Consider the following 16,277-nt stretch of genomic DNA (forward strand, 5'->3'; position numbering starts at 1 on the left):
TATGTGCCAGCAGGGTAAACATCTGCATCTGTCTAAATCTGATAAGTTCTAACTTCAGGCATTTTTTAAGGCCGTCGGTGAAGTGCACATCTGAAATGCCTGTGGTAATGACCTGCACAGGCCAGCTGATGGCAGTTGAGTTAGATGAATAAGTGGACGGGACATTACATGACCAAATACACAAATAACAACTGGCCACAACTCAATCGCTCAACATATTCTACAACTAATCGATTACTATATTATCTACAACTGATTGAGCCTTGGCCCACTGATGAAAGTATTTCAAGATCTAGTCATTTGCAGTATTACAAACTGGAGGTCTGTGGTGACATTCCCGAAACAAATGCTGGATACAGTTTCTCTCCAGTGTTTCCCCAACCATGTTATTAGGGGAAACACTGCTCTCCATTGTATACACACACAAAATGAAACTATGCTCACAATTCTGAAAATGTGAAGCTCCCTGTGCAACAAACAGACTGTTAAACTCTGAGCACAGTTCAGGTGTTTTCACTCATGTGGAAATTCAAAGTCAACCAGGATGGAAATCTTAAGGATTACCACTTTGAATAAGCTCATCCTAAATCATACGTACATAATAACCTGTTTTTATGAAGTAAGTTAACAAGTTAATGAAATGAATACATCAAACCGATGAGATGAACATTTGCTGGTGTGATGTAAAACGTCAAGTTGTACAATCGACAGCACAGTAAGCAACTTAACAATATTATATCTCTAGGGTGGTGGGTTTACGGACTAGAAACATTGTTTGTGATACATTACAGTCATTTAGCAGACGCTTTTATCCAAAGCGACTTACAATTCAGATGCTATCATACCGTAGGCACAGCTACGGGAGCAATTTTCAGGTTAAGTGTCTTGCTCAAGGACACATCGACATGCAACCAGTGGCGCCGGACCAGGGGTTTGAATCGTCGTCCTTCTGATTGAAAGACGGCCCTGCTCTCCACTCAGCCACAGTCGCCACACACGATACATACATAACAATACAGTTTTGGTCAAGTGTAGTTGAAATATACAAAAATAAATGCATTTATAGAAGCCTTTGCTGTACGTTTGCTATTTAGAATTATTACAAACTACTCAACCTTGTGACAAGTTCATCAGATCTCCTCATGTACAGTAGAATGCATAACCAGTTTGGAGAATATTGTAAATTGATTCAACTTTAAAAATAAATAGATCCTGGTAATTACCAGCCCTGGGCACATCGAATAATGTTAAGTAGATTATAATAAACATCTTGTTACACAAAAATGTTCCTCTAAATGTATGTGTAGCAGACTACTATTATCCCTTTGTGATGTCTAAAGAATTTGAACACATTTGCCACAGAGCTCCCATGAAACAGCAGTAGATCACCGTCTTACTACAGGTGCTGCATTCAAACAGTAGCTCAGTGTTTGAGTACAGCACCTACAGTAATACGTTAAACTTACTAAAAATACGTGCTTTAGGTTTTCTCAATGGAATTTTTTTATAAATGCATGATGGTGGTAGGTCAGTGATGAAGATCTAGTCTAAAAAGATAAAAGGAAGCTGCGTTTTAGCTGTGAAAGTGCACTCCAGTTATCTGCAGCGATATCATCCAGGCACAATGAAGTGATACTCTTTGACTTCTCAAAAGTCTGATTCAATTCTTAAAACACTATAAACAGCTCGACTTTCTTAAACCACTGTACTTAAATTGACTCGTTTTTTAAAAGAAGTGGACTTTAACATTAATTTAGTGTTGAAGTGAGGGGAGGCGAGGAAGTTAATTGGAAGCTCAAAGAAACAAAAGAAAATCTTTATACGTGTAAAAGATTCTTAAGTGGCAAATATGAGCTGTGTTATATTTCTAGCAGTACTTTTGGCAAACCAAACGATTAGTTGTGTTTTAATGGAATTAGTTTGGATTTATATATAAGCTTAATGTTTTTAAATTAATAAAACATAACTAGATCTATCTGTACGGTCAAGTGGTTAAAACAGCACTAACATCAGTGTATTTATCAGGATTAAAGGCACCGTCGTTTGAGTTTGTTGGGTCACATCTGTCTGGTTGAGAATGCAGGTGCGATCTAACGTCATCACTTTAGTAAGTGGTAAATCTGCTTTCCCCGCAACCTGATGCTTATTCTGCACAGGAAAGACAGTGAGTTCAAACAACTGCACAAACGTGACAATAGAAATATGCTAATTTGCTTTAATTTTCACGGGGTGGAAACTGCAACGTTAGGTATATGAGTCACCTGTGCTTGTTGTAGTCAAAGGAAGCTGAGATTTCTTCTCATATTTGTCTGTTTATTGATTTTGGTTTGATGTTTGTTTTGAATAAGAATAGGGAAGGCTGATGCTGCTGCTACGACAAGCTGGACCGGTTGTTCATGATAAGAACTTTGATGTCAGGAAGTGTGTACTTTACACAACCTACTGGTTTGTACTTGTAGCTTTAAGGTATTTGGCTGGATGGTATTACGCTGTTCAGGCATGTGGTTGTCTGTCTTTTCCTAATTTCATTATCCACTCAGGACAAAGATCTTACGAATTAATGAATGTCTAACGTGGGACATTCTGCTCTTGTCAAAAGTTATCTCAAACGTGAGCAGTTTTACTCTTTAATAATTATGTTTTCTGTTCTGCCCAAAGTGACAGTGAGTTCAGTCGCTCATAAACAAAGTGTGAATCAAGTGAAATTCTACCCAAAAGGAAATCAAAGTGTCACGTTACCTGTTACTCCGCGTCCGTAAACAGTGAATCTTCCGCTCTAGACTTAAGTAAATGCAAATCAGCTGGATCAGATGTGATGAAAACACATTCTACATCAAACTTTCACTATAAAATGTGCATAAAACTGCATGCCTCCTCTCTCCATCCTCTGCCAACCAAGTCATTTCATTATGCGCCTTAACATGCAGCTCTTCGTGAGTCTGTTTCTCACATTTCCGCTCCGTTCATCAATGCCTGCTTGTCTGTGGCTCTTTGTGGCAAAGTCTGTACTAATGGCTCTGTGTCTAAGTGGGCCTTCTGGTACCAGCCTAGTATGATCTCTCAAGTGATCAATCCGTGCTAGAAGTCCCACTCAGACAGCATCTAGACTGCACTAACACCACCGGTTTTTGATCTGTTCGTTCTGCTTCACTCTGATGGGCGCCCCTGCAGTCGGCTGACCCAGGGAGACATTGGTCAGTGGGAGGACCCTGAGGCTGGCTCCGTGACAGAGAACAAACCAGCGTCACGACACTTTTACCCCATTGCCCTGCTGCTCGTTAGCTCACACTTACTGGTTGTGTGGCTCATTTTAAGTCTTGTTTTTCTGCTTGCAAAATATCAATAAATTGCTGACAATGCTATCTCTACTCACTCCTTTTTCTGTGTTTGCTGGTTACTCTCTTTTGAGGGGTGGTAGTGGGATCTGACAGACTTTCCCGAAGAAAGTGAATTAGCGCGAGTGATTTCATATCAGCATGAAGCTGTGAGGTGTTAACCCCTGATTAGCAGCGAAGGATTGGGGGGAAATCAATTTCAATCAGATGGTATCAAGTAAAATAACCGGCAATTAAATGTTTACTCTTTCTTGATTTGCAAGGAATCTTTTCTCACAAGCTTTAAGTCAGTCCTTAATATCTGACAAGAACAAACTGGATTTAGACTAATGTTAAAGCTAGGCTCACGCTAACTGGATATCAATATACATTATGTTGATATTGACTCGCAGACATCTTCATTTTAAGGTGGATATGCCTGGCATTTGTCAATATTTTTCGGAATAATACTCATTTGGTTTACTGGTGAGAACAGGTATTTACAGCAGCAGGACGATTTATGAGGGATTGGTCCAAAACATACTACAGCTCCTATGTTCGTCATAATGAAAGATAATGTCACCCATTGCAACAATGGGGCTCATTGATGTGTGTTTAATAGTTTTTGTTTTTTTACCATCATGGTGTGCTCTGTGTATCTGTGTGAGTGTAGCTCTTGGCTGATTTCCACGCACAGTGTCAGAGAGAGCTTCAACGCACTGCAGCTTGAGAAAACACAAGCTGATTTAAGTATTATTACTAGCTTTCATTGTTTTGGCTCCAGCACACTGCATTCCCCACACTGTTGAGGATAAACACCTTTAGAAGTGCTCATGTCAAAACTGTCATAAAACTTTATTGCAGCAATGTATGCAGTGTGGTACTGCAAATGTTAGCTATTGCACCTTATGAGGAAATTAAATGTTCCCGAAGGCAGCTTCACTAGAACAGAGGTTCACTTCCTTAATTAAGGGTGACTCCGTTACAGTTGTCGGAATTCTGGAGGGCAGCTTGTTTTGTTATTTGTCCGGAAATCTAACTGTCTGGCTCTTGCCCAACACCAAATTGTGCTTTGAAACAGAAATGTAATTTTTGATATATCACTGCATCATTAGAAGACGTGGGTGAATGCAGTGTTACTGCACTTGAAGGTAGTTTGGGGAGAACATTTTTTTATGTAAAATGATCTGATGCTCTTTCTCTCACATAATCCAGCTCACTGTTCATTTGGGCTAATTAACGGATCTGTCGTTGTTCAAGTGAAGGAAGAACAAATTCTTAGTGAAAATGGGTTTAGAGGAAAAGTCCGTCTTTCCCCCTGACATTGACGGGCTGAAAACAAAGGAGTCATACAAAGACTGCAAACAGTTAAATATATTACACCATGGTCCCCTGATAATTCCGGATTCTGATTTGTTGAATGTTAAACAGTGACACTTATGACCCAAGTGTTTGGGATCACACCAGCAGTGATGCTGCTGTAGCAGCCGGTAATAGAGATCTGCTCAGTGAGAACCCAGCTAGTTTAAATTCAATTGTGTTCGATATTTGCGTGAATCTGGACGTCTAAATAACCACTAACAGAAAAACCTCCCCTACTGCCGGCATCCTTGCTTTGACTACACCCATTTTCCAACTCAACCTTCATCTGTAAAGTTTCTTGACTGCATCTTGCACGGTTGCGCCACTTTACCGGTCACAAAAATCAGTCCGCAGAACAAGCACAGACTCACAAAGTGAAAGCAATACCAGCGTTGCTGTCGCTGCTGGTAATGACGTGGAGCCGTCGCAGGTAAGAGTTAGGGAAAGAGAGAGGGAGGGAGGGAGGGAGAGCGTGCCACATGACGTTATCTCTGTTGCACCAACGATTCCATAATATTGTGTGGCACAATTCTCTACTAACTACTAAATGGCCCGTGTGGAAATCTGCGGTTTCCAAGGTCAGGAATTAACAAAACTTGAGTATAATCAAGCTCAATGGTTTGACACTTGAACCACCAAACAGAGTTGATCAGAAGTTATGAGTGGCAACAGTGGCGGTCTGAGGAGATCTCTGCAGCGATGTGACTGTGTAATTTATGACTGATCCACAGTCACGTCACCATAAAACATAATGGAACAGCACAATTGCAAACTGTTTTATTATGTGCCTTGTTTATACTACACCAGCTAGACAGCTATGAAATAGTGTTATCAGTTGTTACCAATCAAATGTGTCATGCATGTTTTCATTTTTTTATCTTCCAAACAAATACTTAATTCAAATAAGATTTTGGGATGTCATCTTGTTTCGGGACTAAATTAAATCATGTTTTGTGTCTATCATTAGAAACCTAATTTAAAAACTCATTCATGTTTACTTTTTTGTTTTCCTTTCTTTTCTTTCTCTCATTCCCTTTTTGCCTTTTTTTTCCTTATTTCTTTTTTTGATCACCAGAGAAGGATGTCGGATTGAGAACGTTCAAAAGAATATTAGATGCAGGAAATATGCCTTCAACATGTTGCAACTGATGGCCTTTCCCAAGTGCTACCGACCACCGGAGGGGACCTACGGTAAAGTTGACTCTTGAGGACCCGAGCCACAGTCATTGTGTGTTACCCCAGTTTTAAATATGAAAGCTGGTTAAAATGTTTTATTGTTTGTAACCCCAAAAAAAAACATGGCTGGATTTTATATTTTGCTGATTTGTTTTTGGTTGGATGTGCTCATCGATTTCCATGCTGGATTTGCCAGACATGTTATTTGTAAAATGAATGCACTTTCCGTTATTGCCTTGTTTTATTCTTCATGGCCTAAGCAGTGACGAGCGGTGCAACGGTGTGGGCTAACCACAGTTTGTAGATAATCTTTGTGTGGATGTACAGAGTGTTCATGATCTTTCTTTAGATTTTTAGCAGTTCAACCAGCATTTGTGTGCATGAAGAATGCCCCTCTTGCTGAAATGAAATGTGTGTGTGTGTGTGTGACAACATAGTATTAGCTCAAAGGTCCACTTATTATCTTTTCTGAGCTATTTCGGAGGAGATCCATTCACTGACAGTGAGCTTAAGTTAAAAGCTTTTTTTTTTTGTATATGCTAGTTAGGGGACCTTTTGAATCGAGGCAATAGTTTGTTGAATACACTGTTCCTAAGGTCAAGAATGAACTTACATGCTACAGTGATTTTTGTGGTAGAAATACTGCTGTTTATAGCCTCATTCAATGGTTGGATGTTCTGAGTTTTATATGATGAATGTACAAGATTTCTGCAGTTCTTGAGCAATTGTTAACTACTTTTTGATGTGATCACATATTCAGGTCCAAACATTGCCTATATTGTTTTGGACTGATGCAGATGTATTTTCCATTCATTTGTAATAAGTAACATACCAGTATTTTAAAGCACATGTTAAATCCTGTTTCCTAACTCATCTTATTGAGCTTTTTCCATAATATTTTTCATATCTCAAGGTACAGACCATAATGAGGATATTGGACCAGCGTTTCTGAATACGATATATCAAATTCAATTATTTATTTTTGTATTCTAAAATGATTATATACTTTAAGGGTTAATACCTTGGACGTTAATGCATGTTTGTTGTGTTGGACATTTACAATTGTCTATTGTAATGAATTGAAATAAAAGGGATTGATGTGGATATGTGTGATTGTATAATGATGACTCTGTGATGTTTTACATACTGTTTATTACATTTAATATCATTTATTTATATAAGTGCGTTTAATTGAAGTAAACTGCTACAGTCATAAGTGCAGTCTACACAAGTCATAATTTAAATCATGTGTTGTGCAACCATGTGCATTAAAAACATTCCCAACTTGCAAGATACAATCAAGTAATCCACTCAAATAGATGAGAGGATTATATCATCTTTGGCTAGATAAAATAAAGATTATTTATAAAATGTTGTATCTGAAATTAAAACACTTGAATCCCAGACACTTAATTGAATAATCCACCAAATATTCAGATTTTGAGTATCAAGTACCGCCTGTAGTCTTAAAAGGGTGGCTTGCTCCTTCGACAGCATACCGTATGCTTCAATTCACAGCAATAACTGTGGATTCCAATGGTGACCCAGGGTCATGGCAATAAAAACAAAAGAAAGCTTGCCAAACCATTCCTGAAGCATAATTCAGCCTCTGCCGTTCATCTTTATGATCAGTATGTTCCAACAATCCTCCCTTTTACTTGAATCTTTCAGTGGATTTTTGGAATCAATGGACTCATCATTCCAGAGATCTCTGGAATGATGAGTCTTTGTCGTTATACAAATGAACAACTTCTCATCCATGCTGGACATGTTTCATCAGCAACTGCCAAACTTGAGACCTGAGCCTGACCCCAGACCAGAGGCTATATCTTTCTGTTCTTCCTCAATTACTGACTGTTGGCTCACCAGGTTAACGCAATGCAAAACTTTAGAACAAAGAGCTCAAATACTGTTTTAAATGTGTTCCTATCAATGTGTAACCTTTGGATTTTCTTTTTTTTACCTCTCGTACCCAGGGTCATGGCAATAAAAACAAAAGAAAGCTTGCCAAACCATTCCTGAAGCATAATTCAGCCTCTGCCGTTCATATTTATGATCAGTATGTTCCAACAATCCTCCCTTTTACTTGAATCTTTCAGCGGATTTTTGGAATCAATGGACTCATCATTCCAGAGATCTCTAGAATGAATCATTTTCTTGGTTTTCTAAGGTAACCTTTGGATTTTCTTTTTTTTACCTCTCGTGCATTAGGGCTTGCATTTTCTCACATCTTGAGATCTGCTTTTGGCTATTCCACTAAACAACAGTTGGTAATGGAAATGCACCGACAAACATAAGAATGTGCCAACATAAGCAGTTATTAATAAGAATACTAGCAAACAAACACTTATGTAACCAATGCAAAAATACATGTTTAAGTGTTTTATCAGGAAGGAAATGCACTCAGCATGTTTGCTAGACCTCAAGGATAGAAACAATGCACTTTGGTGAGTGCATTCAGACCAACTTTAGCTTTGCATGGCTCCCTTGATCTTTTGAATGAGGCCAGTTTGTCAATGCAGGGGGCTTCTGGGTCTCCCAATGCTGCATCATCCGGCATGCTGCTTCGTTGTCCAATAAATACATCCAAGCACAGACTCCTGATCGATTACTTTGTAACACGAACCTTACATTTAGTTTACCTCATGATTGTCATGACCAAAGATACAGCTATCGCCACTAACTTTCCAGAGTTGTAATATCCTGTGTGGTTTGGTGTCTGATGAGTCTTTAAACTCTAAACTGGCCTTTCTGGATCATATTTCATGGCTCACTAGAATCTGATGCAACACGCCCGCACCAACACAGACGCTTGCATTGATTTTATGCAAAGCTGCTTTCAGTCTGAATGTCCACAAACACTAAATGTAAACTCTATAAAGCACATTTAACAATCACTTGAGATAAAAAAAAAAAAGGCTAAAAGAAATACAATGAAAGACTTTATAGTTATATATATATTTACTGGAGTGAGCAACTATTCTGAAGAGTTCATTTGGCATATACTGTATACTAGGTGTCACATTCAGTAGTGTTTAGCAGTGAGCTTAATAATATTATACATTCTGTATACAGTACATGTTGCTACTGTTTGCTACTTCCTGTTACTTCTCTCAAAACTGTACTAAAGGCAAGATGCACAGTGACAGAGACTTCATGTGCACAGTTATAAACAATCAATGGCTTAAGATGCTGTTCTGTCATCCATTTCAACTTATATTCTAAAATACAGGACGGCATGCTTTGTCACACTTAGTTACAGTTTGATATTTACAAAATAAAAACAGCCACAATTCTTTACAAATATTTACAAATACACATTTGTAGCTTATACTGTATTTCTGTACTACTGTATTATTGTCTATTACTAACCATTTCTTGCAAAAGGCTATTGAGTCTTTCCAGGAATACTGTAATATTTTTAAGTGAGTATGCTTCACATGGTGGACAGTCAACCTAAAATTCAAAAGAGACAAAACGTATATTTAAACATAAATACCGTTCATATTTTAAAAGTGAAAATATAAATAAACGCTAATATGGCACAGAGGTTTTGTGTAATGTGATGTGTTGCACTGGTGGTCAAAAATAAAAATGTATCAGTCATGAAAAGCTTTTGTTTGCAAAGGTTTTCCACATAACCACTGATTGCAGAATCCAGCTTCATCGGTGGTTATGCGAGAGCGACATGTAGTTAAAAAAGTAAGGACAGACCCTCCAAGGGGGATTTTGTTAACAGGACTTACAGGGTAAGCTGCAGGCAGCTTGTCCAATGGAGGCAGGCCTTTATTTAAATCTAGGAGGCAATGTGTTTCAGCATACTCGATTTCTTCTTCAGTGATGACCATCTCCAACTCCATCAAGTAACATTTGAGCGACATTTCTTTACAGTTTTCCTTGTAAAAAGAGAAATGAACAAGAATTCACATCTTTTTGTAGCTGTGTCAGGCCTTTGTGCACATTACACAGATAATAACAGCACTAAGGCAGAAACTTGATCAAGCTCACAAATAAAGCTATAACATGAATTCTGTTTTAAGTTTATTCTTTTTAATAGCGCCACTGCTTTCCTAGCTAGACAATTAATTGTGCTGCACAATAAATAGAATATATATCTGTAAACTGATGTCACTGTGGTGTTCTGGAAGGATACAGTTGGCAATATTCTATTAACAAATCCCATGAAAAGGCCAAAACTAACCACGCCTCGGTCTGCCTATTAGTACTTTCCGACTTCCTCGCTCTATGTTGCTTAGCGCATTTATTCCTACTGCAGACGTAAAACTTGAAAAATGATCACAAATATATATTTACATTTTCAAACAAGATTAAGACTCTACAGCCATGCTAGCAGCTCTGTGAGGTTGTACTAAAGCACAGTGGTGCTTTGTGCTAAATGCTAACACCAACATGCTAACATGCTGATATTTAGCAGGCATAATGTTTTCCATGTTCACCATCTGAGTTTGCTGTCTAAGCATGCTAGAATTGGCTAATTAGCACTATAAAGACTAATCATTTCCTAACACAGCTGGGCCCTGTAGTTTTCAGCAAACTCTTATATAAGTAAATGGAGCATTTGTTGTTTCAACTGTGGATTGATACACATTTGGTGCACTAGTGAGTATGTTTACTCAATAAACTACTGTGACCATGTTCGTTGCAATGACTTAAAATGTCACCCAGTGCAACAATGTGCCTCACTGATGTTTATACACAGTCAATACATGTTAGTAGGATCCGTTCATAGTTGGTTTTGGTCCTTTTCATAGGGTTGGTTGACAATAAGATAACAATATTAACTATTAAGTATGCAGACATGTCCTCTAATCTTTTCATCTTTCTGCAAACTAAAATCAAAACAGAATATTAAAATGTAGCCTACTTTTACTACTTACTTTAACGTCATTATTTGACGGAGCATACAGCATAGCCTCAGATCTCTAAAAAGGGGTAAGAAAAAAAAAACAATTATATAATTAATAAACACATTTTTGAATAATATTTTTAAATATTAAACAAAAAACAAACCAGTACATGGGTAAAAAGGATACAGAACAGCATCAGAGGACATACAAATATGATGATTTCTACATCTGGTACAAAACAAATTGCTTTCATCATCAGTGGTAAAACGCAAACATTGACAAAATGTAATAGTATTTGATACCTTCTCTCACCTCAATGGCATTTTTCAGTCTTGCCAAACTGAAGCCTTTCAAACATTTCTGTAGATGTACGGGTGTATTAGGAGCAGCACACGTAGATGTACTCAGGAGACTTTAAGAGAATGAAGAGACACTAATTACAATATATTCATTTCAATAATGTGGTGTCTTTTTGTAGATATCATTTTTTTCCTTTCTGAGGAAACTTTTCCAGTATTACCAAGTCATGAATACTTGTATGGGTACGCAACATCAAGCTATACAAGAGCAAAGAAATTGACTACATGCACATAACATTTCCATTTCCATTTCTTAACTATTAGCATCATATAATCATAAAAAGAATCCTTTGTTGTTAATATTTTCCCAGAATATGTTGTATTTGTTAGTGTGTTTTTTCCATCTTCCTTACTGATTATAGAAATATTTCCTCTGTCATTTGTATGTATGATAAGTATGATAACCAACAATTTAGAGAAACAAGTCACACACTGTGTGCCTACCTCAGAACTAAGAAACAAAGCCAGACCTGAGTTTTGTGACTCTCTCGGCACAGGTGACAGGTCGACTGGTACTGGACACCTTTCTGGAAATAACACATAGAAATACAGTTTGATTGAATCTGTTATGAGAAGAGCAAGACCAATTTCACCTCAATGCTACTTAATTTAAGAACTTGGATTTTACAGTTATCGATATGATAAAAACCAAACAACAAAACTGTTGATTTTATTTCATTTAGGATTGTTTTAAGTTAACCATCCGCTGCAGTGCTGCTGATATTTTCTTGGCTTTAACAGAACTTCTTAAATCACACTGCACACGTTTTATTTCTCCTTGTCATCATGAATTTGTCTTTAGGCTACAATAATTTCCTCTTTAACGAACCTTGCACCATGTGCCCAATTTAGGTATTTTGTGATCTTGCAGCGATTTGCTACCTTTTGGTCAGTCCGTGTACTTTGAATTCACACCTTCATAACATTTTTAATCTCTGTCATCGTTTAGCGTCTCTGTCGTCGTTTTATGTCTCTTTGTGCTGTATCCTGTAGTTTATTTCATACACTGCTTTTTTGTGTTTTACTGTAATGACTGTTTTTAATGTTTCAATGAATGTTCTTAATTGTTTTTAAATCTCCTTTACTTTTGCCTTATGTTTTGATGCTTTTAATGGTTTTATGTGACGCACTTTGAATTGCCTTGTTGTTGAAATCTGCTATATAAATAAACTTGCCTTGCCTTGTGGTAATTTTGCGTCTCTGTCATCGTCTTGCATCCATTTGTGGTTGTTTTACGAATCTTTGTGATGCTTTGCATCTCTGTGTTTTTTTGCGGCTCTTTGTGGTAATTGTGCGTCTCTTTGTGGTAATTTTTTAGCGATGGAAGTAACAAATTACATTTGGGCCTGCTCTTGTTGCTGTAATAAAGTCGTTTTTTGTGTATTTTATTTTGTCATTTTACTTTAACTCCACTGTATTATTATATTAATATTGTACTAACCCCTTGTGGAGATTACATTGTTTACACATCCACGTTGTCTGTTTTGATGATGTTTTATTCCACTGGTGATTGGAACAGAAGTTTCAGGCATGGCTGTGTACATGGCTTGTTTTATTTATTGCCGATCATTTTAGTTTGAATTGTCTATATTTTCTCTCCTTACTTGTTAATCCTTTAAGGCTACACTAATGAAGGCAGTGTGTATATTTGATAAATGACCAGTTTTAGGGTTCTTGTTGTTGATGTTGTTCCACTTGTGTATAAGTTGACATTAATGCAATGCAATATAAAACATATTCTTTAATTTAACAGAAGTATCGTATACGACCCCCCCACAGTAATGATTACTGTTTATTTATGATGACTTATTTATTACCTACGTTTTACCTTTACTAAAGGAAATGTTAACACAAGTACAATATTCTAGTAATCTTTCCACGTCTGGTAATTTTGCTACTCCTTATGGAAATTTTGCATCTCTTTGTAGTTTTTTTTGCATCTCTTTGTATTTGTTTGACTGACTTTCGAACAACAAATGTTAACAGTCACTTCATACAGCCTCTGGCAGGCTAACAGGCCAAGTACCTATAATCTCCTGACTCTGCTTTCAGTCACAAGGTGATAGGTATTTGGCATCAGGGGGCGGGACCAGATTTTAGGTGGAGCCTGTGCCGCCCCTGACAACTACTCCGGCCCCGTCTCTGCCTAGCAAATTCAAAACATATAAAGATTGTTCTGAGTTCTGTGAGCCATTTAAACGGGGTGAGGCTGATTGCACATTATATTTTTAATTAGCCTTTGATTTAATTAAGGCTACAAGTTTGGTGGTGTTTACGGTATCGATCAGTGTGCCTTCATGTAATCGTGTTTCCCTTCAGGTAACGTGTCTGTTTATAGTTCATGACCTTTAAGCTATTGTTTGCATTGTTGTTTTACTTTATTCCATTTAGCCACAAAATGGACTCAAAGTTAAATTGTACTTCTGTCTCACTGAACACAAAGGGTAGGTGTGCCATGCCTCCAGTAAAATGGACAAGGTGTATCCTCCTGTTTGGTTGGGTAACACATTGTGCAATACAAAATGGATTCTGTTCGGCAATGTTGGATTGGTTGTTGAATATTATAATGTCAGAAGTCTATGAGATTTAGATCTGTAACTAACAGTTATTTTCATCATTGATTGGTGTGCTTCATTTGATTTGATTATTGCCTATATGACCCTGATGTGAAGCTGAAAAGTGAAATACAACATACACAGAAGTTGTGTGACAAGTAAAGAGAACGTTAAGTCAGGGCCTTTGAAGTAATTAAAGTCAACGGTCATCTAGAGAACTGAGTAGAAAGAAACGGAAATCATTAAAAGTTAATTGAACGCATTTGTTCCAACCAATCGAGACAAACTGTATTACCAAATCCTTGTTGTTTAAATGTTTTCACTGGTAGTGATGACTTTAAAGATCTCCTCAAGTCATGTTTTAAGACGTAAATACTCTGCTTGGAGTATTCATTTCTGTCTGTTGATTTTGCACAACAACAGAAAAACTTCTCCTTCTCGCTCATTGAAAAATCCAGAATATTATTTACATTTTAAAGTGGAAGGGACTTAAAGGAGCTGTGTTTCACATTCTGAACATTAATACAGCACCAAACAACTATTTGCTCTGTAAAGATATAGTGGAGTAATGTCTACCTGAACAGAGAATGAAGTCGCTCTCCCCCTGAGATGAGTTAATAATCATAATTTAATATTAAAATCTGTATAATAAATACAATATAATAATGACTAAATCCTGAAATCGGCCACCCTGCATACTGTTACTTTTGGTTCTTTAAGTACTTTTACATAAGTAGGATTTTGAATAATAATAATAGTAAGAAATATTATTTATGGTGCTTTTTCTAAAATAAGCAATTAAATAAAGACACTGGATTAAAACAAGCAATGCAGAAACAGACAGATATAAATCTAAAATTATACAGCGTATGAAACATAGTGACATTTTGAGCATCAAAAATATAGTTTTATGTCGCGCTTTAAAGGAAGATAGTGATTTGGTAGTAGACAGGTCACTTCAAAGTCTTGGGGTTTCCTGACAGCAAGGACACAATTCACTTCGTCTTAAATCTGGACACATCTGGCAGGTTCTTGTCAAAAGACCCTCGGCTGTTGACAAGTTAGTAAGAGAGTAACTCAGAAGAATAATATCTAGAGCACAAAGGTAAACAACTAAATCTTAAATTCCTCCATGCTCAAAAACACGTCTTGCTTATTGTCACATCACTCTTCACTGTGCAGAATGATGTTTGTATTGAGTTTGACAGTAGAAGGCTGTTCTCATATTCATCTGATGATGGAGGAAAGTTCCTCCCCTTAAATCTCAGATGAAGACGTGTAGACATGAGCATGATTGTAAAATCATAGCTGGTTTGGAGACCAATTATGGTTCAATATGCGACTTAGAGTACAACAAAGTATGATGTTAAAACTTGAAAGTAAACAAACACTGAAAGTTCAAAACATGTCTGGAGTGAATCTGCTTTTGAAGCATCGATAATAATAGTCATCCAATAACAAAGTCAGTGGTGAAATGTAAAGTACATTTACTCAAGCACTGTTTTTGAGCAACAATTTTGAACTACTTGTACTATACTTGAGTGTTTTGATTGTATGCTACTTTGTACTTTTTGCTCCACTACGTTTATTTGACAGCTTTTGTTACAAATTACTCTTCACATTAAGATTTTACTTGCAGAACACACAAGGAGCCAACAAAACACGATGCAGTGTTTTATTACTAAACTAATTTAAATATTACAATATTTAAGTAATATTATTCAATAATACAATGCAAAATTAAGCATTCTGCATGATAAATATGTCAACAGTTGATCATTTATGTACATTTTGCTGACAATATTGATGTAACTTTCGTTAGGATTATGAATTATAGCCTTATATGCCTATAGCATGGTACTACTGTCTTCAATTAAGTACAGCACGAGTTATTTGTTTCTACTCTCTCTAACACTGACTACTACAAAAGTTCTCACCTGTTCATTCTTCCCCGCGTCTAACAGCTGCCATGCAATGACTCTTGGAGCCATTTACAACTACCAAACATAAGGAGGCGCTCGTTGAACCAGATTAAGGCCTCTGCACATATTGAAAGTGAAACTAAACCAAAGACAGTAGCCTACTGGTTCCTTGTTTGGTTTCAACAAAATAACCATAATCGTGCACGGTTCACCGAAGGCACCTACAATATCTCCTGAGGACGCACGTGGAACATCAGGTTGACACACCTCCGATCATTACGCACCAATTATTTCCTACCGCTGTGAACTTTGCCAGTTTTCCTGTCTTCCTAAATGAAATATTGTACTTCTACTTCAAGACCAATCCTGAGGAGTAGTTAGGCTACAGGTTGGTTACACTTCAACCACACATACACACGCAGAATGTCAGCTCACCGCGCGCTGGTCTCCGGGGCATGTGGGTTGGACGAGGATCACCGTGAACGCCGTCATTAAGTCTGTCATCTGCGTAGCGGCAGCGGTCTCTCTCCTACCCAGCGGAGCAACGAGCCAGGATCATATTTTTGCATTTCACTTATTCTTATGAAGCGCTCTTGTCTCATTGATCCATGACTAGTGTTTTTGACGCTTGAGGCGAGCGTTATTGCGGTCCAGATGTGGTTCCAGAGACCCGACTTAAACACGCCCTGCTGGTTTAAGTTCACTCCCCCTCCGATTCGTC

The 16,277-nt window shown here is 37.4% G+C and overlaps 2 protein-coding genes across 2 annotated transcripts in view; one reads left to right on the forward strand and one right to left on the reverse strand.

Moving 5' to 3' along the window:
• The window catches only part of inpp4b (inositol polyphosphate-4-phosphatase type II B), a gene marked incomplete at its 5' end in the record, with an annotated part of 103,974 nt that extends 96,373 nt beyond the window's left edge, over window positions 1-7,601 (forward strand). The window contains one exon of the mRNA XM_079159972.1: window positions 5,752-7,601. Within this exon, the coding sequence (XP_079016098.1) occupies window positions 5,752-5,884 (133 nt within the window). The 3' untranslated portion in view covers window positions 5,885-7,601. The remainder of the gene's footprint in view (window positions 1-5,751) is intronic.
• On the reverse strand, window positions 6,419-16,215 carry il15 (interleukin 15). The gene is made up of 6 exons (XM_079159398.1): window positions 15,992-16,215; window positions 11,524-11,606; window positions 11,033-11,132; window positions 10,751-10,795; window positions 9,599-9,748; window positions 6,419-9,308 (listed from the first exon to the last, which is right to left on the reverse strand). The coding sequence occupies exons 1-6, from the start codon at window positions 16,058-16,060 to the stop codon at window positions 9,207-9,209; spliced, it is 549 nt and encodes a 182-aa protein (XP_079015524.1). The 5' UTR covers window positions 16,061-16,215; the 3' UTR covers window positions 6,419-9,206.
• Window positions 16,216-16,277: the final 62 nt, after the last annotated feature.

Source organism: Pholis gunnellus (genome assembly GCF_910591455.1).
Source record: "Pholis gunnellus genome assembly, chromosome: 5".
Lineage (NCBI taxonomy): Eukaryota > Metazoa > Chordata > Actinopteri > Perciformes > Pholidae > Pholis > Pholis gunnellus.